General features: G+C 41.7%; 1 protein-coding gene across 1 annotated transcript in view; it reads right to left on the minus strand.

Moving 5' to 3' along the window:
* The window catches only part of LOC125438299 (gamma-aminobutyric acid receptor subunit pi-like), a 51,410-nt gene that overhangs the window by 19,303 nt on the left and 6,507 nt on the right, over positions 1-25,600 (minus strand). Inside the window, exons 2-6 of the mRNA XM_048506647.1 lie at positions 14,586-14,671; positions 11,931-12,034; positions 7,964-8,031; positions 5,813-6,030; positions 5,318-5,400 (exon numbers count right to left, since the gene is read on the minus strand). Of these exons, the coding sequence (XP_048362604.1) occupies positions 5,318-5,400; positions 5,813-6,030; positions 7,964-8,031; positions 11,931-12,034; positions 14,586-14,638 (526 nt within the window). The 5' untranslated portion in view covers positions 14,639-14,671. The remainder of the gene's footprint in view (positions 1-5,317; positions 5,401-5,812; positions 6,031-7,963; positions 8,032-11,930; positions 12,035-14,585; positions 14,672-25,600) is intronic.

The following is a 25,600-nucleotide window of genomic DNA, read 5'->3' on the forward strand; positions in this document are numbered from 1 at the left end:
GGGCAATATTATTTGTTTTCCTCCAAACGCACACATTATTTCCATATAACCATGATGGCGAACCTATGGCACTCCAGATGTTCACAGACTACAATTCCCATCAGCCCCTACTAGCATGGCCAATCGGCACTTGTTTACCCAACAATGGTTCAAACAGAATGAGGAGGGGAAATGCTGCAGTGTATCTTTTTTTTTCTTCCCTTTCTAACAGAGTAGAGCATTAAAGGCTAGTTAATAAGTTCAATTATTTCTCATTGTGTCTCCCTATCCCAAACTATCCAGCAAACCAAGCATCAAATGTCATGGACCGTTTTGGATGGTGTTACAGCTTTCCTGTCATTCAAGTTGACAGATACCTGTATGTTTTATGAATGACAGATAGTATCATTTTAAATACTTTGTTTTCACATGAATGGGGAATTTCAACTTCTTTGAGCCAAACTGTGAGCTCTTGCAGTAAATGCATGCATGCATGCATGCATGCACGTACATCTTATTTATTTATTTATTTATTTATTTATTTATTTATTTATTTATTTATGAATGAATGAATGAATGAATGAATGAATGAATGAATGAATGAATGAATGAATGAATGAATGAATGAATGAATGACATTTCTATGCTGCTTTTTCAGAGTCCTGCTCATGGTGGCTTACAATTTTAAAAAATCACAGTATAAAGCACAAACAATTTAAAATACAAGCCAGTAGACAGAAGTTTAAAAACTATCCATGAAACAGAAACAGATCATTTTAAAAGGATAAGATAAAACCCCTCACTAAAAGAATGGGTAAAAAGGTATGTTTTAACGTAGCACCTAAAGAAAGTAAAGTAGGCAAGAGGCAAGCCTCAAAGCAGAAATCATGCCAAAGGCACAGAAAATGCCTTGTCTCTAGTCACCACCATCTCTGAAAATGGGTGGTGCAGAAAGTAGCGTTTGATAGGCAGATATTAACTGGTGGGCTGAACAATCTAGAAGAAGAAGATCCTTTGTGTATTCTGGTCCAAGCCACCAAGGACAGGGGCCTCTAACATGGGCCCATTCAGCACAAGTCACTGAAAACTTTTTGAAAACATTTTGAAAATGTTTTCAATTCCCCCCCCTTCCCCTGTTTGTTTGCACTCACCCCCTCGAAATGATTCCTGGCTGCTATTTTGTGGTCATGCCATTATTTTTTTACAGATCTATGGATCTGATGCTATGAAGCTTCAAAGTCTCATGCTGTGATTTGCTAGGAGTAGTGTCTTCAAACCTATGAAGACATGACCCCTCAAAAGAAAAATTAAAAAAAACCTGACAAAATACTGCGTGGCATGGCCAGCACGAGCCAGAAAATGGCACCAATAAGGAAGTCCAGGACACATGGGAAAATCTTAAAGAGATTGCAATTCACCTAAACCTTAACCATTGCAACAGAGGAAACAAGCCCTTTGGTGTCAGGTAACACACACATGGGTTTCTTGGCTTAAAAAACACACACACACTGGGAATGTGGATTCAATTTGAATTGATAGAAGATAACTAACTTGATAAAAGATCATTAAACTACTGTACAGGATTATACAGTTAAGCTATATACTGAACAATGGCCCTTTCTGCACAAACCTTTTAAAACTTTTGGGGCAGGAAAAAAATGTTTCTTTCATGGAGTTCTGCTTTGTATTTACCCTCAAACATTTCCAGCCTCAAAAAAGTTTAATAGAATCCAGGGACGTAGGTATAGATTTTTTATGGGGGAGGTTCGGGGGGCCACACCCCCACCCGCCCCTAGGGCATGGCCACGCCTCCCCAAGCCCCGCCCCTGGCCGGGGCTTGGGCAGCTCTCCGAGGTCGGGGATAGCAGACTCCCCTGCCCTGCCCTCCGCTGCCCCTCCCCTCTGGGCAGAGGCATAGAGGGAAAATGGAGCCTGGTGCAAAATCTGAGTTTTGCGCCCCCCCCCCCCGGGCAGCTGCTGTGATGCTGGAATCCACCCCCAAACAGCATCACTTTCAATGGCGTTTAAACTAGAGAGCCCAAATTCTCCTTTTAAATCCACCTTAAAGGGAGAATCTGGGGCCCCTAGTTAAAGTGATGCTGTTTTGGGGTGGATTATCCCCCACCCTGAAACAGCATCACTTTCAATGTGGCGTAGTGGTTAAGAGCAGGTGCATTCTAATCTGGAGGAACCGGGTTTCCCTGCTCTGCCACTTGAACTGTGAAGACTTCTCTGGGGAATTCAGATTAGCCTGTGCACTCCCACACTTGCCAGCTGGGTGACCTTGGGCTAGTCACAGCTTTTCGGAGCTCTCTCAGCCCCACCCACCTCACAGGGTGTTTGTTGTGAGGGAGCAAGGGAAAGGAGATTGTTAGCCAGCCCTTCTCCTGCAGGAGAGAAAGGAGGAGGATATAAGATCCAAACTCTTCTTCTTCTTCTAAACTGAGGACCTCAGATTCTCCCTTTAAATCCATGCCAAAGAGGGTGGATTTAAAACGAGAATCTGGGGAAATCTGGGGGGGTGCCTGCTGTCAGGGGTGCAATTGTTAAGCTAGAAGCACACCAAACTTTCAGGAGTATCATTAGGGAGTCTCTCTAATGATACCACCCAGGTTTGGTGAAGTTTGATTCAGGAGGTCGAAAGTTATGGACCCTCAAAGGTGTAGCCCCCATCTTCTATTAGCTCCCATTGAAAACAATGGAGGATGGGGCACTCCCTTTGGGAATCCATAGCTTTGGACCCCCCGGACCAAACTTCACAAAACCTGGGTGGTATCAGTAAGAGACTCTCCTGATAATACATCCCAGGTTTGGTGAAGTTTGGTACAGGGGGTCCAAAGTTATGGACCCTCAAAAGTGTAGCCCCCATCTTCTATTAGCTCCCATTGGAAACAATGGAGGATGGGGGCACCCCCTTTGGGAGTCCATAACTTTGGACCCCCTGAACCAAACCTCACTAAACCCAGGTAGTTTCATCAGGAGAGTCCCCCAAACAATCCCTGAAAGTTTGGTGCTGCTAGTCCAAACAATGCGCCCCCTGAAGCCAAAAACCGAAAAAGCACTAAAATGCTTTAAAAACCCACAAGCGGGCGGGCAGAGCTTCGGACATGAATGGGGGGGGATTCAAACCTGAGAACCCCCCCTTACCTACGTGCATGATAGAATCCCATTTTAAAATGATTCTCTAGCTGAAAACATCTTAAGTTGCTGCGTGATCTATTTACTATATTTCTCATGCTTTTCTGCTTTCCTTAATTTCCTCCTTGGTGCCATTTTCTGAGCTCAGTTCCCCCTCATGTGTTTATTTGCAGCATTTCTCTGTTCTTTTATTGGGGGGGGCAGTCTGTGAAGCACTGAGTATACAAGGAGTATAGAATGCAGAACGAAGCTGTGAAGCACAGAAACATCAATTCAACAAAAAGCTTTTTTTGAAAAAGGGAAACATCACGTAATGGCAGCCAGGAACTGTTTTTGAGAGGTTGAGAGCAGACATACGTCACTGTAAAGGGGGGGGGGCTGAAAACAGTTTACAAACGTTTTAGGAGATTTGGGCAGAAAAGGCCAGTGTAAGTCAATAACTGGTGCTTTAAATCTTCTGTCAGTTTGTCTCTTATCTATTCAGTTTCTTATTCTGTCCATTCTTCATATTCCCACTAGATGGCCAATTTTATAAAATTTTAAAAACAGGGCCGTTACACTCATGCTCCTGAGAGAACTCTGCTGTATGCATTCCAGTGTTTATTAGGTGTTTCTAAAGAGGGCAATAGGGCAAATTTTCTTGGAAAAAAGCATGCAATATTTGCTTCATTTTTAAAAAAATGAATTCGTGGTTCACCTTATGGGTAAAGAATTGTGCAATTGAGTTTTGCTTGCATGAGTTGTGGCAGAAATTAAGCCCAAACCGATAATGTCGGCCAGTAAACCTTCAATACTTGCACGCTTGAAGACTTAATGTAAATACAAAACTGGGACACAGCTTGAGAGAAGGAAGATCCCAGCCTAAAACACTTTTTTCTTCAGAAGCCTTAAACTAAGGACATTGAGAAAAAGGGGTCTGAGGTCATTACTAGGGCTATAATTCTGTGCCAAGTTAAAAGATAACAGGATTTGTACTGCTTGGCAGCACAGAATTCCAGCCAACTGCACATTGAAAAAGAAAACTGAAATTTCAGCACTGGGTCAATTTAGCACAAGACACATATAAATGTTCATTTACCTGTACCATGTATATTTCTTCTACAGAGACAGTGCGGGCAACTGAACAAGGAAACATTCTTCTGTTCTAAATGTTTCTTCATCTTCTTTTTTCCCCAAGATGCTGGGCTTTTCCAGACTATACATTAAAATGTTTTGAAGCAGGAAATAAAATGTTTCCTCCATGGTGTTCCGCATTGTTTTTACCTCCAAACATTTTATTTCCAATTAATAAGTGGTCAGAAAATTTAGCATTCTTTCTCTGATGTTTCATTAGAGTTGTATTGGCATCTTCAGAGGGACCCTCTGAAGATGCCAGCCACAGATGCAGGCGAAACGTCAGGAGAGGATGATGCTAGAACACGGCCATACAGCCCGGAAACCACACAGCACTCAAGTGATTCTGGCCATGAAAGCCTTCGACAATACATTTTATTTCCAAACTTAAAATGAATCCCCTTTTAAAGCAATTCTCTGGCTGAAATGTTTTTAAAACATATTCAGTTGCTCTGCGATCTACTGACTACGCTTCTCTGCTTTCTTTAACTTCTTCCTTGGTGCCATCTTCTGAGCTCGCTCAGTTACCCTTCGCCTATTTATTTGCAGCATTTAGCTGTTTGTTCTTTTATTTTGTGGGGGAGGGGGCAACTTCAAAGCATCAAGTGTTCAAGAAGTACAGAATGGAGCATGAGGTTGCGAAGCACTGAAGCGTCGATTCAACACAGAACTAAAAGAAAAAGGGGGGGGGATCACAAAATGGAGGCCAGAAACTGTTTCAAAGGGGTGAGTGTGAACAAAAGGGAAGATTGAAAACATTTTACAAATGTTTCACATACGTTTTAGGAGATTTGTGTGGAAAGGGCCACAACAACTGCAGCAGTATCAGTGTAGTACTGGCATAGGCAGTATTACAGCAACCCATGTAGTTGCTTGCACATATATTACATATATTCAATGGGAAGCCCTTACAACAAAGAAGCCATTTGAAGCAGCCTACCCCAATACTAACACATAAATCATTCCCACCTGGCTAAGGTTTTGATATGCAGCATCCTAACCTATAGCAACCTCTGTCTAATGTGAATCCAACCCTTCAAACATGGCAATCTTCTTTCTATGCTACGTGAGCAATAAAGTCACTTACAGCTTTCCAGTTGCAAGGTGCACGTCTGCTTGTCCATTGGGTATTTAGTCAAATCCATATTACATGCAACTGTTGTGGTTATCCTTTTAAAACAAAATACAGATGGTTACAATCTACACCGTGACCCTGAGCACCCAAAATAGAAACAAGTTATCCTACTTTTTTGAGCTATTTTCTGTAGGCAAAGCATATGCCTAAAGGGGAGAAGTTAGCTGATTTGGGGGGGGGGGGAGCAGAAAAGACCTAGGATTACAATTGCTCTGTCTCCTTTGCAAAGAGCTTCAGCAAATTCGATTACTACTAATAAATTTCAAGACTATTTATACCTGGGAACCAGACTCTATGTAAATAACCAAGAGGAATCCTCCTACCTTCAAATTGTACATATGGCACTGTGATGATATTGAATTATATATTAAGCATCTGTGGGTGACAAAGAAACTACAGGGGGAGGGCCTGAATACATATATTTAGGAAGAAAATGCAGGAACATACCGTATAGCATAAAGGACTGTTCCATTGGGATATATTCTTATTAGACGGTTTTCAACAGTAATGTCATGAAGAAATGACTTCTTTGAGTCCACTATAAAGGTATCTGGTACCCAAAGCATTTCTACGAGGCGACCGTCTAAACTTAAGCTCTTATTACCCTCAAAACAAAGGCGTTCATCTGTCCACCGTTGTCTTAGGAATATAGTAGCTGTGTAATCCTAGGAACACAAAACATCATTTCCCCAAAATATTAAAATTAATAAGTTATTTTTATGGAAACAACAATTTCCCAATCAATAATTATTATTACTTTTATTATCCCTGAAAAGGAAGGCATGGGAAAAGAAGGGGGGAAAGAGGAAATAGAGGATGAAGGGAAATGAGACACCCCTGCAAGTCCTTGTGCATCCCCCATTTGGTACATCTCATAGTCAATAAGCTGGCCCCATGTGAATGACAAAAATAGCAAACCAGGCCACCCATAGACAAGACAGGAGTCTCTACTTATTTGGGAGAATACCCCAAAATACAGAAAAATGTGACTTTGTAAATTAACACACACACACACCAACAAAACACTGATCCTCCTCTACAAAGAAGGTTTGATGAGGACTAAAAATGTCCTGTGATCAAGGAACATTGAAAGTAGGTAAATGTCAGTTTAAAGAAAATGGGGGGGGGGGGGAGCCAGCTTGCTCAAGCCTCTGAGAGTTTATAAAAACCTCAAGGGTGACATTTGGGGGAGGGGTGATATTTCCAAAATTCTTCCTTCTGTGATGCTTCATGGACCTGCTTGTAATGGTAGCAGCTAGTGTTGGACTAGGATCTGGTAAACTAGTGTTTAGAATCCTTTACCATGGAAACTTCATGGGTGACCTGTCATTCTCTTATAAGCTACCTCACAGGGTAGGTGTTGTGTTGAAAAAGTGGAGGAGAAGGCAAATATGTTGTAAGGTCCTTTGGATTTCCATTATGGAGAAAAGTGGAGCATAAATACAATATAAAAATAGTATAACAGCCCAATCCAGAGGGCTCTGACAGTCAGGAATGGTGCCAATGCCAAAATGCCATGCTGCCTCCAGGCTGCACAGGAAGGCAGCAAACACCAGAAAATCCCCAGCCACCAAAAAGCCTTCAATAGGACTTGCAACACTTGAAAGGAGGCCTGCGCCGGGGGCATTCCTTGTTCGAAAGCTTGGTGGAAGACGACTAAGGTTGGCTTCACCCCTGGGAAGCCTCTAGCCCGCCCTCAACTACACCAGCATCCAGCTTTAGATAAGTTTGACTTTTCAAATGGCAGGCTTTTCCTGGTTGGGAGCTACAGAGTTCCATAGCACATGCCTGTCTTTGCATTTGCCCTCCCTGCCAACATGCTACTTTCACGGGTGTGGTGGGCACAAGTGTTGGCATGGCTCTGTGTTGGTTCCAGGAGCCGCTTTGGCCCCTCCCCCTTTGAATTGAGCTGTATCATTAAAAAAAAGTTCAATGGGCACTGAAATTGATCATGTCCTTTGCGTTTCCATAAAAATCAACGGATTCTTATAACTTTGCACTATAATATAATCTTCCTTATGACTCCCATGTCCCCTCACTGCCTGAGCTGAAACACGTTGGGATGCGTGGTCAAAATTATGGAATATCCTTTGATAAGCAAGTGACTTCTCTTTCAATAAATACTAGAATATTTGGCTTTTTAGAAGCTGTTGAATTGTTTCTGAGTTGTCTGGGTTTTGTTTCCATCTCCAGAAGCTCTATGTAGGTAGATATCTGCTGTTTAGTGTTACTGTTACCATTCTATGTGGGATTGTTTGTTAGCTACATTGCTGCTTTCTCTCTCACTAAAAAGTAGAATACATTTTTTTTCCAAAATAACAATAATTATAGGAGCACTTGGAAATTTTCCAGGCTATTTTGGTAAACAGCTGCTAGTACAAACTATGAATATCTACTATTGAATCATAGAGTACAGAGTTTGAAATGTGGCCTAAAAAGCGCATTGTCCTGAACATTTTGAAAACAAACATATGCAAGGTCTGTCCTCAGAAAACAAAAGGATATAATACATGACATAAAGAAGCCAGAAAGCTCCTGGTTGGGGTTCATAAGATGAAAGAAATCAGGAATTTAAAAAAACTCAATAAAATACCATACCATGTTTATTTCTGATATCGTATCAATGCTTGCTATATCCAAACTCATTCCAACTGAGACAGGGCCATCTGAAACAGATTTACAAACACATAATAAAATCCATTCTTGGCCAATTGTAAATTGTTTTACACACATCTTCTTAGTTCTCAGGATCCACTGAACAGCAGCAAATAATTGTAACCTAACCCTTATGTCATGCAAAACTGCATAAACTGATATACTGAGTTATTTCCACACTCAACTTGAAAGCCAGTTGTAGATGACAAATAAATTCTACCGCTGAAAAATAATCAAAGAGTAACGGTGTAATCCATGTAAGTTATGCAAGTTCCCCACAGAAACAAACGTCAGGTCCTTGGGACTACTGCAGGATGAAGTCCATCCTCCCCACATTCCACAGTCACAATCTGAACTGGACCTGTGTGTGACTGGAAGGCAAAACAGTCCCAATACACATATAAGACACATGATATCACATGAGTCAACTCAAAGGTTCACAACTACTGGTTAGATGACTTACAGTCCCATCTAAAGCGGGGGCTGAATCTGCCACTGGGAGCGGTGGGGCCACCACACTGGCAGATCCGCCCTCTCTGGGGCACCCCTGCAAAGAAGAGAAACTGTCATTGTGCAGCTGCGGCTGCCCTTCCCTGGAGGTGGGACGTAGCACAGGATGTCACACAGCACCCCTGCACCGGGGGTGGAGCCAAAGGAGGAACTGGTGTTAATTGGCTCCCTCCCAGCGTTTGCCGGCATTGTGCTGGGGACCACAGCTCACACTTAGATCAGCCTTTTGACTGGCATAAGTGCAGTGTGGCCAATTCAGGCTTCTCAGAGGAGGGAGGCTTTTTGTCTTCCCCAAACTGCTGGGAAGCCTCTTTGGGGGGTGGGGGGGTGGGCACAGCCACAGCACTGCCATGCACCTAGCACATGGATGGAGCTGCCCATCAGGGACGGATCACTTCTCAGTGGCAGAAAAGTTATGCTTCAGATACAAAGTCTTTGCACTTCCAATTAAACACTCCCTAAGAGAACAACATCTCATTGGAGCACAGCTGTAAAGTAAGCAGTTGTAGACTAGATAGGAAAGAAATGTGACTAATTATAAGGCATCTTCCCATATTCGTCAATCATTCTACTGCAGATCACATTGTGTTTAGTTGCAGCCACAATGTATGATGGAGTTACAGTGTTTATCAATGGGGAAGGCAAAATTAATGGCTCTGTTTCAATTCAAAAGTCTACAATGCCCATGATATCTTACACCCAGTTTAATCCAAACAACAATTTGGGATTCAATCAACCATAGCCAACACCTGTGTGCTTAGTTACTTTCTCAGTCTTGCTGCAAGATTTCCCTAATCTATTTTTAAACATACAATCTCCAACAGCCTTAGAGATGCAGGGTTCCTTATGGGTAAGGGGCTTGCTATCTTGCCAACATGACACCCTTACAACGTAGAGTCTTCATGTTGCACATTTCAACATCTTTCCCTTTTCAGTTACCAAAGGAAGATCTACGAATCCCCTTTCTCAAAAGAATCTGCACCTGTGGAAGTGACAGTCCTGACACACTCTCACATATTATTTATGATTGTCAACTATTCACTAATTTGCTAAACAAGATTCTCTTTCCCTTGTTCTCAACGTTTCAAAACCACTCCAGTTTCCAATTAATGTGTTTGCTGTTGGAAAATAAGAATGCAGAAATTTTATCCGCTGTTGCTATTTATTTTGCTTTAGTCCTTCAGATGAGACCTTAAGATCTTTCGACCAACTTGTCAATAATGAACTGGCCATGTGGCTCTATACGTTTATTTTAATGATTTTAACCATTTTAATTCATTGAAACATAATTTTTAATGCTAATATTCTCTGTTGTTTATTTTATGCCAATGAAGGTACTGAAATGAAATGAATGTCCCATTCACACACACACACACACACACACACACACACACACACACACACACACACACACACACACACACACACACACACACCTCTAGGCTGGCCTGGGCCATTGAGCACAATGTGAGCGCACCGCGGTGAGCAGGGAGGACTCGGCTGGCGGGCCTACTGCCTGTGCTCCAGGTGCCTGCTGCCCGAGGGGAGGTGAAGAGGAGGCAGAGATGCTAGAGAGGCACAGAGTGGTGCGCACAGGACTTGCTGGAGGCTAGAGCAGGCTGGCCCTTGCTCGAGCGGGTGGGGCGGAGAAAGAGGGAGCCAACCAGTTTTTTTAAAAACTAAAACCTCAGCATTCAGGTTAAATTGCCGGGTTGGATAAATAAGTGGAGTGTGGGTTGCAATTTGGGCACTCGGTCTCAAAAAGGTTCACCATCACTGACCTATGCGAACACATCACATTACACTTTACATTAAATGGAGAGTGAGAGGTAGAATCACCAGGTATGAACAGGAAGGAGCTTCTGAAAATCTGATGGCACTATCTGCTAAAGATTCCAAAAGCACTCAGCTCTATCAGTGGGACATCTATCAGTGATCAGAATGAATACACTTGCCACTCTCACCTGCTTTGACCTATGGAATGTATTCTCAATTCCGTGGCACATGACAGTTTCCCACACTGGCTCATTGCTTCCTCCATTATCCTATTCTGCAGTTTAACAGTTGTATGACTTCTTCTGCCTGCCTACTTGCTTGCTTGCTTGAATACACAGCTGCTAAAAACTGTAGTGCTAAATGGACTTTTAGGAGGTGTCCCTTAACAGCTGTTAACTACATTGACTACATTGACTAAATGGAACCGCTGTGATCACAGGCAGTGTACCTCTGAATGCCAGTTGCTGCGAGAAAGCAACAGCAAATGGAGACTTTGGTGTTCGCGTCCTATCTGCAGGCTTTTCAGAGCCATCTAATTGGCTGAGAGAAACATTTTTTGTGTTTATCTTGGAAGTTCACAGGGCAAAATCAATAATGGATAAGTGTCTACCATCACTAAACAGACCGGAATGCTTCTCAACAATCACTGGATTGATACATATAAAGGGAAATATTACTTTTATTCTTTGTTACCTAGAGCCAGTAACTGAAATTAGTGTTTGATGGGGGGCGGGCGGGGGGGGGGGGGGGCCTATAATTTGCAGCAGCACACCTACAGGGCTGACATATTTTAATAGTCAAACACTAGAAATAACTACATTAAGACATTTCAGTAAGTGGTACACTCAGATAAAAGAAAATGAATGGCTGAACAGAAGCAAGAAGAAACAGCAATTGTTCTCAAATACTTATTATGCTATTTAATGCAATTACAGACTACTGATCTGCAAACAAGGCACAGGAATAATGAAATAAGGGTGATAATAACAGTCGTGTCCATAAGTAAAAAACTATAATCATGTCATCTACTTTTACAGTACCTAGTGTGATTGCTCACATACACATTTCAACATCTGATAGTTACAACTTCTATGAATGAGCCATGAGAGGAACTAATGCCAGAGATCAACACTAAATGCATACGTTCTTTTCTACAGGCACTACATTAGGGACACCTGCTCTAGTAAACATGCTACTTTTACAATAGGTACTATACTTATCGCTCACTCCTCCTTCTTCCAGTGATGCTGCCCCTTCCCACAGTGGCTCCCTTTCCAGTTCCGCCCTTGTCTGGGCAGTGTCAGCTGGGCTCGTTCAACCCCCACCCCGATCAGCAACTCCGCCTCGTGGTAATTCACATGCACCTTTTCTTTGTCTGTGGACCACTATGATAGAGAATCTGGATTACATGAGCTAGTCTGCTAGGCAGAGAGAACCTTGCCTCAGTATTGTAGAATTAAATCCTGGCAGTCCTGTAAAAAAGAACATCATATTCTTTCAAAACCGTGGAATGTAGTCCAAGATAAAGGACCAGCAAAGCTCCTATGATGAATTCATTTCTCATTCTTCAGATGCCCTGTGGTATTATACAGATTATTTCAGTCACATCATATTTTCTACTTACTGTCAAAAAATGGGCGCAGATACTTGTTATATCCTTTCATTATTTTCTGTATGGTGGGAGGAAGAATTTCACTTTTCCCATCAGCTGGGGGAACTTTCGTCAATCTGACAGGGAAGAAGAACAGAGGGGTGGCTCCTTAAGGTACAATTGTTTTATTGGCAAATTGGTAATACAGTACTATTGCTGTGACTGAAAATTGCTGTTTTCCTAGTACCTACTGCCTGGAGCTGTGGAAACAGCGACATTCCCTCAAAAATTAAACATGATAAAACTGTAAATCTTTCTGCAGCAGAATTTATCAGTCTTATGTCCTACTCAAATTTGCTACAGCTACCCAATAACACAGATAAACACAGAATCAAAAATGCAAAGGAAAATAATGAAGTGCAATTAAAGAGGCATCTTGTATAACTGTTGCTAAAATAACAGGAAAATTCAATGTATAACTCTGCTGAGGGTTGCACTGCCAGTCTCTAAGGTGTCAAATATGCTCTGGCTTCATACAGAGTGATATCTTGTTAATTGCCTTGTATTGTAATGCATTTTGAAAGATACAACAGTGCTCATTATCTACTGTGTCCTGTCAAAATGAAAACACTTTGCAGTCTTAAGATCCACATTAAACACCTGTTCTAGGGCATTTATGCATGTGTGGACTCCTTTACATTGAGTGTACTTTCCTTTCAGGTTTGATTCTTGGTTGTGCACATGTTTTACCCTCTTTGGCAGTTACTCCGCCATAAGATCAAACAATCCCTGTGATTTCTGAAACCTGTTTAAATACAACTTTTTCGCACCTTTCACAAGGAAAGTGAAGGAGATCATTAGGGCTTTCTTCAGGTTTTCTTGCTCCACCCAGCCTTCTCCCACTCACACCACAGCAGTTCTACCCACTCTTTGGGCGACCGTTTCAAAACTATCAGAAGGAATTTTTTTAAAGTCATGCTAAAGGTCTACTGCTGGAGTGATAGACCCAGTGAACTTGACAAGAAATTGACACTATCTAGCTAGATCAAAGTCAGCAGGGGAAAAAAGATGGCAGGCAACTTCCCCAAATGGTGGTTGCAAGGAAAAAACAAGAAAATGGTGGGTGAGCAAAATGATGGATTGGCTCAGCTAGGGACACTCTGCAGGAAAAAAATCCCGGTGTAAACAAAAAACTGCAGGAAAAACCTATTGTGAAGCAAACAGCTTCGGGATAAGTAGTGCATGTATAAATGGCCCTAGAATACAGGATTTTATTTCTACGTCTGCACGCGTCTTTCTTTTTCCATTGTACTCATATGATTATGGTTACCTCTTAAATGCCTTTATTCCAAGAAAGACTACAGACTATCTGCTGTAGTACTGCTAACTATACCTCAGTTGAGCAAAGATTGGGTGTCCTTTGAGGATTATGGCAGGACACATCCCACTTCTTTCACACCCATCTATGTCTCTGCCAGGGATGGATTGGCAGTCCCTTAGAAGCTATCCCAACTTATCAGCTATCATTGAGACCAAAACTTGATTCCCAGTGTGGCAATCTAAAAGCCACCCAAATCAAAGGATTCTCCAGATAATCATCCTCTCTGTTATTCTTTGAAGGGACCCAGTATAATATACACAGACTATTAATACCCAAACAGATATCTGCAAAAATCAACTATTCATTATAGTAGCTACAAATGGAAAGCTGCTGTTCATGTATCTATTAAAAGGACCAAAACCAACATTATCAGTCTCACAAACCCATCAGTACCAGCAGAAGGGAGGTTTTTACACATTTAAACTTAAAATGTTCAATCTGGTTTATAACAAGCATTGTCCAAATTGCTTCTGCTTGTTGCAAGTACATTGTTTCCACATTCTCTTCCTTATCAGCAACCATCAAATGTTCCCGCGGACAACAAAAGAGGCTCAAAGGCAATTTAAGTCTCGCATCTGGCAATGCCCAGATTTTCAGACACCATCCACCACCCTTGGTGACATAAGGCACCATATGTGCACAAACGCATACGTGCACACACAGAGCTTTCAGTGCAGCATTCAGCGAGAAGCATGCCCAGTCGCAAGCAAGCAAGGAATTTACATGCAAAGACCCCTAAAAACAAGAGACACCACAACAGGTGTGGTGAGTGACTGGATTCACAGAAAAGCAAATAAGCCAAGGATGCACATTTTGTAGTTTGTAGCTGCAAGAAACAACTGTGAATGGAAAATCTTGCATGTGTGCTCACACACACAGGGACAAGGCATAGCACTGACTCAGGGCCAAGTACTGTAAAGCACTCAGAATCGGATTTGCTATTTTTGTTGCCTGGAAAGTTATCTTTCATTACACCCAAAAACATTCTGCATGACTAAATAACTGTGAGAACAATGTAGTAAATACTAGCCCTTACCTGCACAATAAGATGTTTTTATTTGAATATATGTTGATGCTTGATTTTGTATTTTTCAGAATGGCTTGAAAAAGAATCATCGAAATAAAAACCAAATCTGGAGGTTTTATAGCCAAATAGCCTACATGCTCACCTGTTGAACTATATTGACAATATTTTAAGTTGTTAGTGGAAAAACAAAAATAGAATTGTATTCCAGTTTATTATTGGTTTAAATATTACTCATTTTGTGAGTATGTGTATGCATTAATGTAATTACATTGGTCCTTACCTGCACAATAGCATTACAAAGAGGACTTTCAAACCCCAGCTCAAGGTGCACATTGCTGAAGATGGCTCCAAAAATTCTATTATTTCCTAAAAGCAAATGAAGAAAATCCTTACTCATGCAGCACAATGAAAAATACTGGTTACATGAAGATAATTTCATACACATTATTTGGAAACATCAGATAGTGACAATGCTTATTTCAACGCATTTTCCAAGGGTATTACTCTAATCCAGTTTTGCAGCATTGTATTTTATCAAATGTAGTTATTCAAAAGGAATTCCCTTCAACTTAAATGAAGCTTTAAAGTAAATGTGCCAAGGGTAGAGTCGGATGCTATGCAGTCATAATAGCTCCTGAAACACATAAGCCAAGATGTGTACTATAAACAGTTACTAGCTTGGGTTAGAATGTCAATGTCTTGTCAAAGGCTTTCACAGCTGGAATCAACTAACTGTTGTGGGTTTTCCAGGCTGTGGGGTCTGATAGTTTTAGGTCCTAAGTTAACGTTTCAGCTGTATCTCTGGTTGGCATCTTTAGAGACAAGTCATGGAAAGAGATATTTCTCTCTGTGGTGAGAGTGTTTTGTGTAGTTCAGTATCTGTTTTGCCCACCTCAGCTGGGACAGGGATAAGGTGCATCTGCATGTGTCCAAGCAGAGTTCTTTTTTATATTATTATTCAACTTTTATATTATTATTCAACTTTTATTTCATTTTAAATCCTTTCAGCGAAAGGTTTGGTAGGATTATAAATAAAACAAAAAACGAGGGAATGCAATAAAGCAGTAAATACTAAGATCATTTAAAACATTTGCCCATATCATTTGAAAATAACAGTTTCAAAATAACTATTACTGGAGCACAAGACAGCAGAGTTAATAAAAGATCTCAATACATCACATCTAGCTACTGTAAGTACAGGACAATATAACATCATGTGAGCAGGGACGGAGCGAGGGGAAACTGTGCCCGCCCTGGAATGCCCCCGGAACACGCCCGCCATGCCCCCTCCACGGCCTGGCCATGCCTTCTCCGCAGCTCCGCCCGAGGCATTGCGTCCCCCCCATCCCGTGGGCGCTACGCCACTGTGTGTGAGATAGCCTTAGTAATTCCAGGAGCTCACAAACAGTTTCTTTCAGTCCAGGGAATACCTTTAAACCTTCCTGTGTATTCAACTGTTGGAAGTGAATTGCATCTTACCAGAAAAATTAAAATTGGGATTTTTATAGAAACCAAATAATCAGTAACTGTAGAAGGGGTTGTGGGGATCTAACCATAATTCTAAGGAGAATACTTCCTATATGAATCAGTTAATAACCCAGGCCAATCATGGACCATAATTATTTCTGATATAGTTTCCAACAGGTTTCCTGAATAACAATTAAATAATCATCTAGTAAAAATCCCAGTTCACACAATTTATCATAAAAGTCTTTTGCACCAGATGACAGAAATAAATCACACCTCATTAGTCGCATTAGTTGATTCAAGGCTCTAATAAAAATATTGTTAGCCACATCTTAATAGCATATTTCCATGTGATTGATTGTAAAGAACACAGACCAGTTTCTAATCTAATTACTTTGTTGGATACACAATTGGGATTTCCCATGATGGTTTGGAAAAAACCTGTTTGCAGCCTCTCAAAATCTTTAGCTATTACAGGTTGCCATAATGGCAGTGAATATAGGATAGAAGCCAGGATCTTTAGTTGAATAGTTTGAGTATGCTAGAAAAGACTATCTGCCTTTTGTAAAATAAACTTTCTTCACAGAAAGAGACAGAAGCTGAAAACTATTTATAATTTGTTTCTGATGCCTTTCTATGCCATGAGAGCATAGAAGTAAATTCCCAGGTACTTATAAAAGTAGACTTGTTCAAACTCTGTTCCTTACAACTGCCAAAGACTTTCTATCTTTCTAGGGCAGTGGTGGCGAACCTTTGGCACTCCAGATGTTATGGACTACAATTCCCATCAGTCCCTGCCAATTGGCCATGCTGGCAGGGGCTGATGGGAATTGTAGTCCATAACATCTGGAGTGCCAAAGGTTTGCCACCATGGTTCTAGGGTCTCCAAACAGCAGTATTTTAAATTTATTTTAGCTTATGCTAAGCTGCTGCATTTCACAATGATTTAATTTGGTTTCTCAAGCCTAGTCTTGTTGATTATAATAGAAAGACATGAACAGCATAAAACAGTATATTAATTTGATGCCCCCCTAATGATGGAGCCATTATATTCACTTTCTATGAAAAGGTACTCTGATTGTTTCAATAGAGTGCAAAGAAAATTAAAGTCAAAATGCAACCCTGCCACTTGACGTGTAGCATTGTGTTAGTACTGAATTAGGTACAACAAATGTTCTGAAATTGCCTATTTTTGTTGCTTGGCCTACAATCTTTCTTTATTTGTAGTACTGAATGCTGATTTCAAATTTTTAAAAGAAGCATATAATCCATTTGTCTTTAAATTTTTTCAACCAGATGAGACAACATTATCCCATTATACATTATTGAGTAATGCTTTCTGGAGCCAAACTGTTCAGGTCCCAAAATATTGCAAGTGTCCATCTAAAAACATCAGTTTGTGTTCCAAATGCATAGCATACAATTTGCCCAGCACAGAAAGCAAGCTAATGAACTCCATGGGATCTAAGCAAGTGCCCTTATTTTCATAGATGGGTACTTCGACTGATGACTGTCAATCTGCAGAGATCTCTCCTGCTAGATCTACTGCAGTAAAAATAACAGCTGAAGGGGGAGCCCCCCCCCTCCCCGTGAGACATGTAGCCTTCCCAGGTTTTAGGCAATGAATTGGCCTAAGAACCTTATTAGACTCAGCTTCCTCCCATTTTTCTGTAACTGCATACAGTGTTCTAACCTTGCAACTGGGTACTTTGCAGTGGATTTTTCCTATAGTTGATGGTCTCAATGGATTTCTCCCAGTGCAAAGTGAACACAGCTCAGCCGATCTGTCCTTCTGACTAACCCCCATTTCCTTGTTTAATCCATTGGGATGAACAGCTGTTGGGTGGGCGTAGAAAGCCAGGAGGAGTGAGGAAACCCAAAGAAAGCAAAACACATGTTAATTCTCTTCCCTTTCCCAGGGGATGGGGGTTAATGTTTTGCCAAATTTCAAAAACTGCAGGGCTTCTCTCATCTGCAGCACAGTGAGTTCAGGAGGGGAAAAAACATGTGTGCTACCAAGAATCTGACATGAAGGGAATTTACACTCACTCTGGAGCAGACCACAAGTGCACAAATGTTTCAACTTGGAGATCTTATTACTGGTCTCAACACCTGCACTCTCACTTAAAAAGTAGTCCACCCTGGCTTCTGGGGAAACTTCCACTTCACTTTCAAAAGTTCTCACCTGCCTATTTAAATCACTAAGCATTTTCCAAAACATTTGGGGATGTTTTGATTGGGCACAGTTATCGAATTTTGGCCACATTAATCTTGTATGTCTTCACTGTTTCTCACATAATTCATTTGTAGTTGCAAATTGTAGAGGCTTATTTCCATGTGTCTGGGAGGCATTCATTTTCAGTTGCATTTGTATGTATCCTGATGGTTTGAATGTGTGTGACTCATCTCAGAACTGGAGTAGGGAGGGGGTGGGTGGGAAGGAGTTTGTAATATTTGGTGAATTGTTGAATAATGTTTGAGAAATTCCCTGATTTTTGGTTTTGATATTTTTTTAGTATCGGTTGCCCGGTTTTGTTCATCTTCAGACTCACTTTTTGTTCATACTGTCTTAGCGTTTGTAGATTTCAATAGCTTCCTCATGTAGTCTGACATAATAGCTGACTGGCTTGGGTTAGAGAATGTTCAGCTACTGCTGATTTCTTAGGTTGGATTAGTCTGCAGTGTTTTTCATGCTCTTTTATTCTTGTCAGAATGCTGTGTTTACCCAGTCACATGCAAATGCCCTTCTGCACTTTGCAACTGCAAATGAACTCCACCAGAACACATGCAAATGCACCTCATCCCCCTCCCACTTGAGAAGTGGACAAAATAGATACCCAACTACACAAAACATTTGACACTGTGCTACAGAGTGAAGCAAATCTTACTGTGTGACATGCCTCTGAAGATGTCAGTCATAGATGCAGGTGAAACATTAGGAGCTGAAACCATCAGATATGGTCACACTGCCCCCCCAAAATAACAAAAAACAGATAGATTATCAGATTAGGATCTGGGAGACCCAGGTTCAAATCCTCAATTTGGCCTGGAAGCTTGCTGGTTGATGTGGGACAAATCACACATATTCTGCCTCATCTACATCATAGGGCTACTGTGTAGATAAAATGGAGAAGAAATGTCATAAACCACTTTGGGTCTACACTGGGAAGAAAAATGGGATACAAGCAAAGTAAAATAAATAAAATCAGCACTGCACGGTTTTATTCCAAACAAGTGGCCAGATCTATTTTTGCCAGGAAACTCTTGTCCAACCCCCTTACTATTTGCTCCAGCTTCTTTTCTGCAATGGTGGAGCCTTAGGCATCTCCACTGTGCCTGGTCGCTACTCAGCGCCACCAGTTCTGGCAATGATTTCATGTAAAAAATCTTGAGTTCAGTTTTATACACACACCAAAATAGTAAACAAAAACAGTATCAAAAATTAACCCAAATTATATTTACATTATATTAAAATATTTATTGTCCAAAACAATCTGTTTTCAGTATTGTAGAAATAATTCTTTATATCCCAAATGATTAATTTTTCAGGACTGCAGGTAAGTCTTCCCCTTGTCTCAGTTCAACTGGAAAAGAATGTTTGAAGCAGATCCTTTCCCCTCATGACACCACCATCTTTCTGAGCTTCCCCTCCGAAGTGACCTATTGCAATACTTTTGTAGTAATTTTATAAATCAAACAGCATAATAGCTTTAAAATCCAAAGCCTCCCTGGCATGGAGCCAGTAAATAGTCAGAGAAGAACCGAGAAGTATCTGTCAAGCTGGGATCAACTCTAACTCCCTTTTAAAGCCATAAAAGCCACTAAGTGGTGAGGACCACATTATGTTGCAGAAGATACTATATGTCAATTGTTTACTGTGTGAAGAAGATATTGTTTGTCTTCAATCTACTGCTATTCACTTTCATTAAATGGTCTCAAGCTCTAGTTTCACAGAATAGGGTTAACAGTCTCTTTACCCATACTATCCTGTGAACAGTTTATAAACCTCTATGAAGTTCTTTGAACTGTGCTGTTTCTTAAAGAAAGGACCCAAATGCTTTATCCTTTCCTTATGAGGAACCCCACAATCATTCTGATTGTCCTTTTGTGCACCTTTTCCAAGGGCTTATTTAGATGTGATACTGAGCCAATGATGAGATCTTCAGATGTTTCATTTACCTTAAATCAGTGAAGGGATAAGTAAGTGAAGGCACCTTTTCTCTGAAATTAGCTCCCAGAACAGCTGATGAACTCCAAAGAGAGTTGCTTTTCTTTATGCCTTACTAAAGCTAAGGACAGTTTGTGGAAAGAGGATTTCTGCCTGAGTAGGTTTACCAACTGATGGTTGGAATCCATAGAGGGTGGGGGAACAGGGGAAATGGCACAATGCTGGCCATGCAACATCACTTATGGGAAATACTGGAAGTGATGTCATGTCACCAGTGCGACATCAAAGCGACACTTTAGGATTTGGGCAGACCATTTGGCCAATCTTAGAGCACTGCATTCTAGGCGTTCACCTCAAGTGAATCATCATGTTAAAAAAATTTCCTCACACCAACCCTCATCAGGCAAAAAAAAAAAGGAGCAGGAGATCTAGCTAGACGTGGGCAATGGCATGAGGAACAACTTTTCTCCCTCCATCCAAGTATCAGAATTCTGACCTTAATCATAACTGTTTTTGCCAAAGAAAATATATAGAAATATCTGATCACAGATCTCTCACACCCAGAGGAAAATGAAGCCCAGTACAAAATCTGAGTTTTCCGCCCTCCTCCTGTATGGGCGGCCACCCTCCCGCACCATGACCAACCGTTTTTTGCACCAGGTCTTGAAGTCAGTGCATGGACCCAGGGGAACGAGGAGGGGTGGGGGGCAATTCCCCCCCCAGTGACTAAATGGCTACAGCTCGGAAACATTTCACCCCATATGTCCCCCCTGTTCACACCCTGTCTAGCTAAGCCCTTTGTGTATGGTATTCTTTTTGAAATAGGATGACTTGGACTTTATGCGATTCCAAATTCAGCTCCACGAAAGATTTCTATAAAGGCATTATGAAGTCTTTGTACTGACTATTTTATTTTCAGTTCCTTTTCTAATAACATGCAATATGGAATGTTTCACTTTTATTCTATACTGAGTTGACCTATTCATTGTGCTATCATCCACAATCTCTCTAAAAATTCAGACCCCATTCAGCATCTGTGTGAAGTGGGTTCTTTTTAATCCGTTGTGAATTTCTCTGTGCTAAGTTATATTGAATCACATTTGCCATTTTCTTTCATCCAGTTTGGAGAGATCAGCTTTGAAGTTCTTCATAACTTATCTGGATTTTCATCATCCAAATAATATACCCCCATCTATAAACACGGCTACCACTGCTCAATCCTGACCCCAGATAATTTGTAAAACTACTACAGGCCCTTCTTTGATTCCCCTTTTTATTCTCCTTCAAAACTGTTAATTGATTCCTATGCTCAGCTTCCTACTCTCAGCGTTAGCTTCTGCACATTTTGCCAAATCTTTTTGAAAGTCCATGTGCACATCTACAAGACCCCATCATCTATTTATTAGTTTTCATTTGCAATTCAAAGGGGGCAGGGGTTGAAAAGTGCTTTGGAAATGGCATGATGCCACCTAACACTGGTGTAAGTGCTATCTAGGCCACCACAAGGCCAGTTATACTGGTATTGACCTACTGTACAGTAGCACAATGCCTGGGCACTGTCCAAACCTCTATGCCAGCACTCCTCCAATGCAGGAGCCCATGCCAGGATTGATGGGGGCATTCTGGGGGCATTCCTGGGGGTGGAGGGAACTTAAGTTGGCTTCCAGCAGGCTTTCAACCTGGGAATGCCCCCTTTTGATTGTGTAAACTTACACTAGGCGCAATCCATTGAGTTGCACAGGTGGTTGGCAGGGCAGTTGGGAATATTTTTTTTGCATTTTCTGTGCTTGCCACACTGCTTGAAACCTCTTTGGAGGGGGTGGGGTGGCCGAGCCATAGTGGCACTGTTCCTGGCCACCCCACAACTACTTCCTGCTTTGGATTGGGCTGCCTATTCTATTTTTCTCTCCAATGGGAATCTTAAGCCACTTACATCAGTCCCTTTTCCTTTGTTTTATCCTTGCAACAACCCTGCAAAGTAGGTTAGAATGAGAGGCAGCAATTATGTCACCCAGCAACTTTCCATGGCAGAGTGAGGATCTGAACCTAGGTCTCCCAGATCCTAGTGTGACATCTTACACTAACCACTGTACCACACTGGCTGTCCAGTTGACGCCCTCAAAGAATTTTACAAGGTTAGAAAAGCAGGAGTGCCATTTTGTAGAAGATATGTTTTTTTATTCCTCTAAAGTTTCTTTATCAGCTTAATAATTAGATGCCTCTCTTTCAAATCGGTGAGGAATGAGCAAAAGTACAATCCCTCAAAGAACGATTTTGACTTATTTTCATGTAGTATCAACTACTGTCTGATAAAATGCAGAATGGCCTTTATCAAACCTCCACAAACATAGAGGGAAAGATTTGATTCCAGTAGCATCTTTGAGACCACCAACATTTTCAAGATACGAGCTTTCAAGAGTCAGATCTCCGTTATACATGAAGGTGTTTGTTACAAGCAAAAAAAAGAAGATCAAAGGACAGAGGGAAGAAAACCTACAAAAATCAAGCTGCTTTGGTAGGAACTGAAAGCTCTGTTAATAGGATAACCAGTATTGTGATGGGAGAGGGAACAGAAATGCTGCAGACGGCAATGCTGCAGGAGTTCCTGGTGCAGCCGCCGGGTTCACTTTTTGAATATCTCTGATGAGAGCAGGCCGGAAGTCCTGTCTGCTCTCTGTAATAAGCTGTAGCTTTAATGCCTTCATTTGGCTGACAAGTTAGCTGCTGGCATGCCAGTCAGCCAGTTTCTAATTTCAAGCAGCATTTCCCTGTTACAAGTACAGTTCAGGCAGACAGCTGGGGAATATATGAACAAGCTCTGTTTAGACTGGGATCCAAAATAATGCCTGTTCTAGATAGCAGTTTCTGTGCTGTCTCAAGAGAACAACAGTGCAAACCCTTTGAAGAGTTGGATTTGTATTCCCCCTTTCTCTCCTGTAAGGAGACTCAAAGGGGCTTATAAACTCCTTTCCCTTCCTCCCTCACACAAACACCCTGTGAAGTGGGTGGGGCTGAGAGAGCTCTGAAAAGCTGTGACTCGCCCAAGGTCACCCAGCTGGCATGTGTTGGACTGCGCAAGCTAATCTAGTTCCCCAGATAAGCCTCCACAGCTCAAGTGGCAGAGCGGGGAATCAAACCCGATTCTCCAGATTAGAGTGCACCTGCTCTCAACCACTACATCACACTGGCTCTCTTTGCAATATTAGTCCAGTCTATGCCCATGGATTTTGCTTGGCTTTAGGTTTTGCTTGCTTGCTTGCTTGCTTATTCATTCATTCATTCATTCATTCATACCCCATATATTCTGCATTTGTACCCCAAGTGCAACAATCTAGTGAATTAGGTTAGGTTGAGAGTATGTGAATGGCCTATGGTTCCTCAGCAGGCTTCTATGGGGGATCTAGGATTCAGACCTGATCTCCCAAATTCCAGCCACTATACCAAGCTGACCTGAGTAATTCTGTGTAGGACTGTATTATAGGACAGTAGATCTTCCTTTGAATGAACAAATACGCAAAACTAAAAGGGCCAAGTACACATTACTTGCAAGAACATATAAACAAAATCCAAGAAGGAAATTTTGGAGAGAAAGAGGCTTGCAAGAGAAGGGGCTATAACCCTTCCCTTGCTCACCAGTTCTCTGTTCCAAATCAGCCTCCAGTTACTTTTTCTCCAGGGAGATTTTCTCTTTGGCAAGGAAAACATCTGCCTAAAACATTGTATGAGGAAAATAAAGAGTAAGGGGGAAATTTGTAAAGCAGAAGCAGTGGAGAGAAAGGAGTTAAGAAGTTTCTTCCCCCACTGTCTCTTCTTTAAATTCCCTGCCAGAAGGTGCTGACCTTCTGTCAAATATACCTGTACTTAGCTCTTCAAGATCCCATTACTAGATCAACATGAGCTGATGCAATGAAAGATTCACTCTTCCTGTTTATTTTATATTTCAAATTTGTATCCCACCCTATTCCCGCAGGCCGCAGGGCTCAGGGCAGGTCACAACAATAAATAAATACAATCCACAAAAACATTTTAAATAGAGCTATACAAAAGTTAAAACAATAACTCAATAACACCTAATAACAATACACACTGCAGAAGTATTACAAAAATAGATGGCAACATAATCCAGTCCAACTCACCCTCTTTCCGCTCCCCCCCCCCCCCCCGCCACAACATTCAAAATAAAACACGAGGTTGTTAACATATTTAGCAGCTCTACCCTACACAATGTTACCAGAACAGATGGTCCTACTAGGGTATTTAAGAGAAAGGTGAGCAAATCATACATTTTATTGCTCGCTCAACTGTTAATGGAAGCTAGTTGTCAGAACCTCCTTTAACCAGACAATTGTAACAGTTGTTGATGAACAAAGATCTCTTTATTGCAGGTAAGGCAAGTCCCGTACAGTTCCAAGACGTCTCTGCTGCCCCAGCTGAGACGTTGCTATTTTAAAGTAGCCAGCATGCCCATCCCCCCGCCCACCGTACAATTCCACAGCTGCACTACAGACCAAAGTATGTGGCCTTCAATAGCTAGCAAAGGAGAGATAAGAAGTCAGGAAGCAGCAGAACAATACCTTCACACAGCAGATTCACACAGAGCAGAGTTCCCATTCCGCAATACAAGCCAACCCAACACTAGTCAGATTGTAAAGTTGGTACGCTATCTGTAAAACTAGCACCCAACCCCAATCAAGTGGTGCCCCAGTGCAAACAACTGCTTTCCCTCCTTCTCGTGAGCACTGCAAGCCCCTGTCCACTGGTTTTCAGGTCTCTCATTCCACAGAGGTTTCTTGTTCTAAAGACCATAACCAGATATATATCTTCTTCTATATCTTTCAGCACCACCCACCAGTGTTACAGATTTTTCTCCTCCAAGTGTTAAAGCATTATCCCCCCCCCTTCCCCTCCTCTCATTAAATAAGAAATTGTTCCTCAAACTTTCCTTCTGATTGCATCCTTCAGCTGAATGAAAGGGGCAGAATATTCCAGTTGAACGAAAGGGGCAGAATATTCCAGGGAGCTTGGGGACTGTGGACTGGGTAGCATGCTTGGCCCCAGAAAAGACAAACGAGCTTCTATTATTACTGCAACACTGTGAGCTGACAATTCTGCTGGAAGTGCTGACTACCTTCAAAGTCCTGAAAGGGCTTCAAAGCTACACAATCTTGAACACATGAGTTGCCTTACACAGGCTATCAGTCTATTAAAGTCAATATTGTTTTGGCAGTGGTCCTGGGGTGGAGCCGATGGATTTGGGCTTCCACCCCAAATCTGCGGCAGTCATGCTGTGACCTTGGCTCTCGGACCACCGAACCCAATGGATGGCTTTCCAGCTGTGGCAGTTTTTTCTTTGGCGTTTGCCTCCCCGTGCTACCAGAAAGTTCTCTTGAAGGGGGCAAGGAAGAGCCATTGTGGCACCACGTCCCGCTAACAGGTCTCTAGATGGGGCTCTCAGACTAACAAATTTACTGATGCATAAGCTTTTTGTGGGTGAGAGGTATGGTTGTCAATTCTGGGTTGGGAAATCCTTACAGATTTGGAGGAGGGGAGTCTGAGGAGAACAGGTTTGGGGAAGGAAAAGACTCCAGCAGCATATATACAGCCATAGAGGCCACTCTCTGAAGCTGCTATTTTCTCCAAAGGGCCTGATCTGTAGTTTG

The sequence above is a fragment of the Sphaerodactylus townsendi genome, linkage group LG08 (assembly GCF_021028975.2).
Source record: "Sphaerodactylus townsendi isolate TG3544 linkage group LG08, MPM_Stown_v2.3, whole genome shotgun sequence".
Lineage (NCBI taxonomy): Eukaryota > Metazoa > Chordata > Lepidosauria > Squamata > Sphaerodactylidae > Sphaerodactylus > Sphaerodactylus townsendi.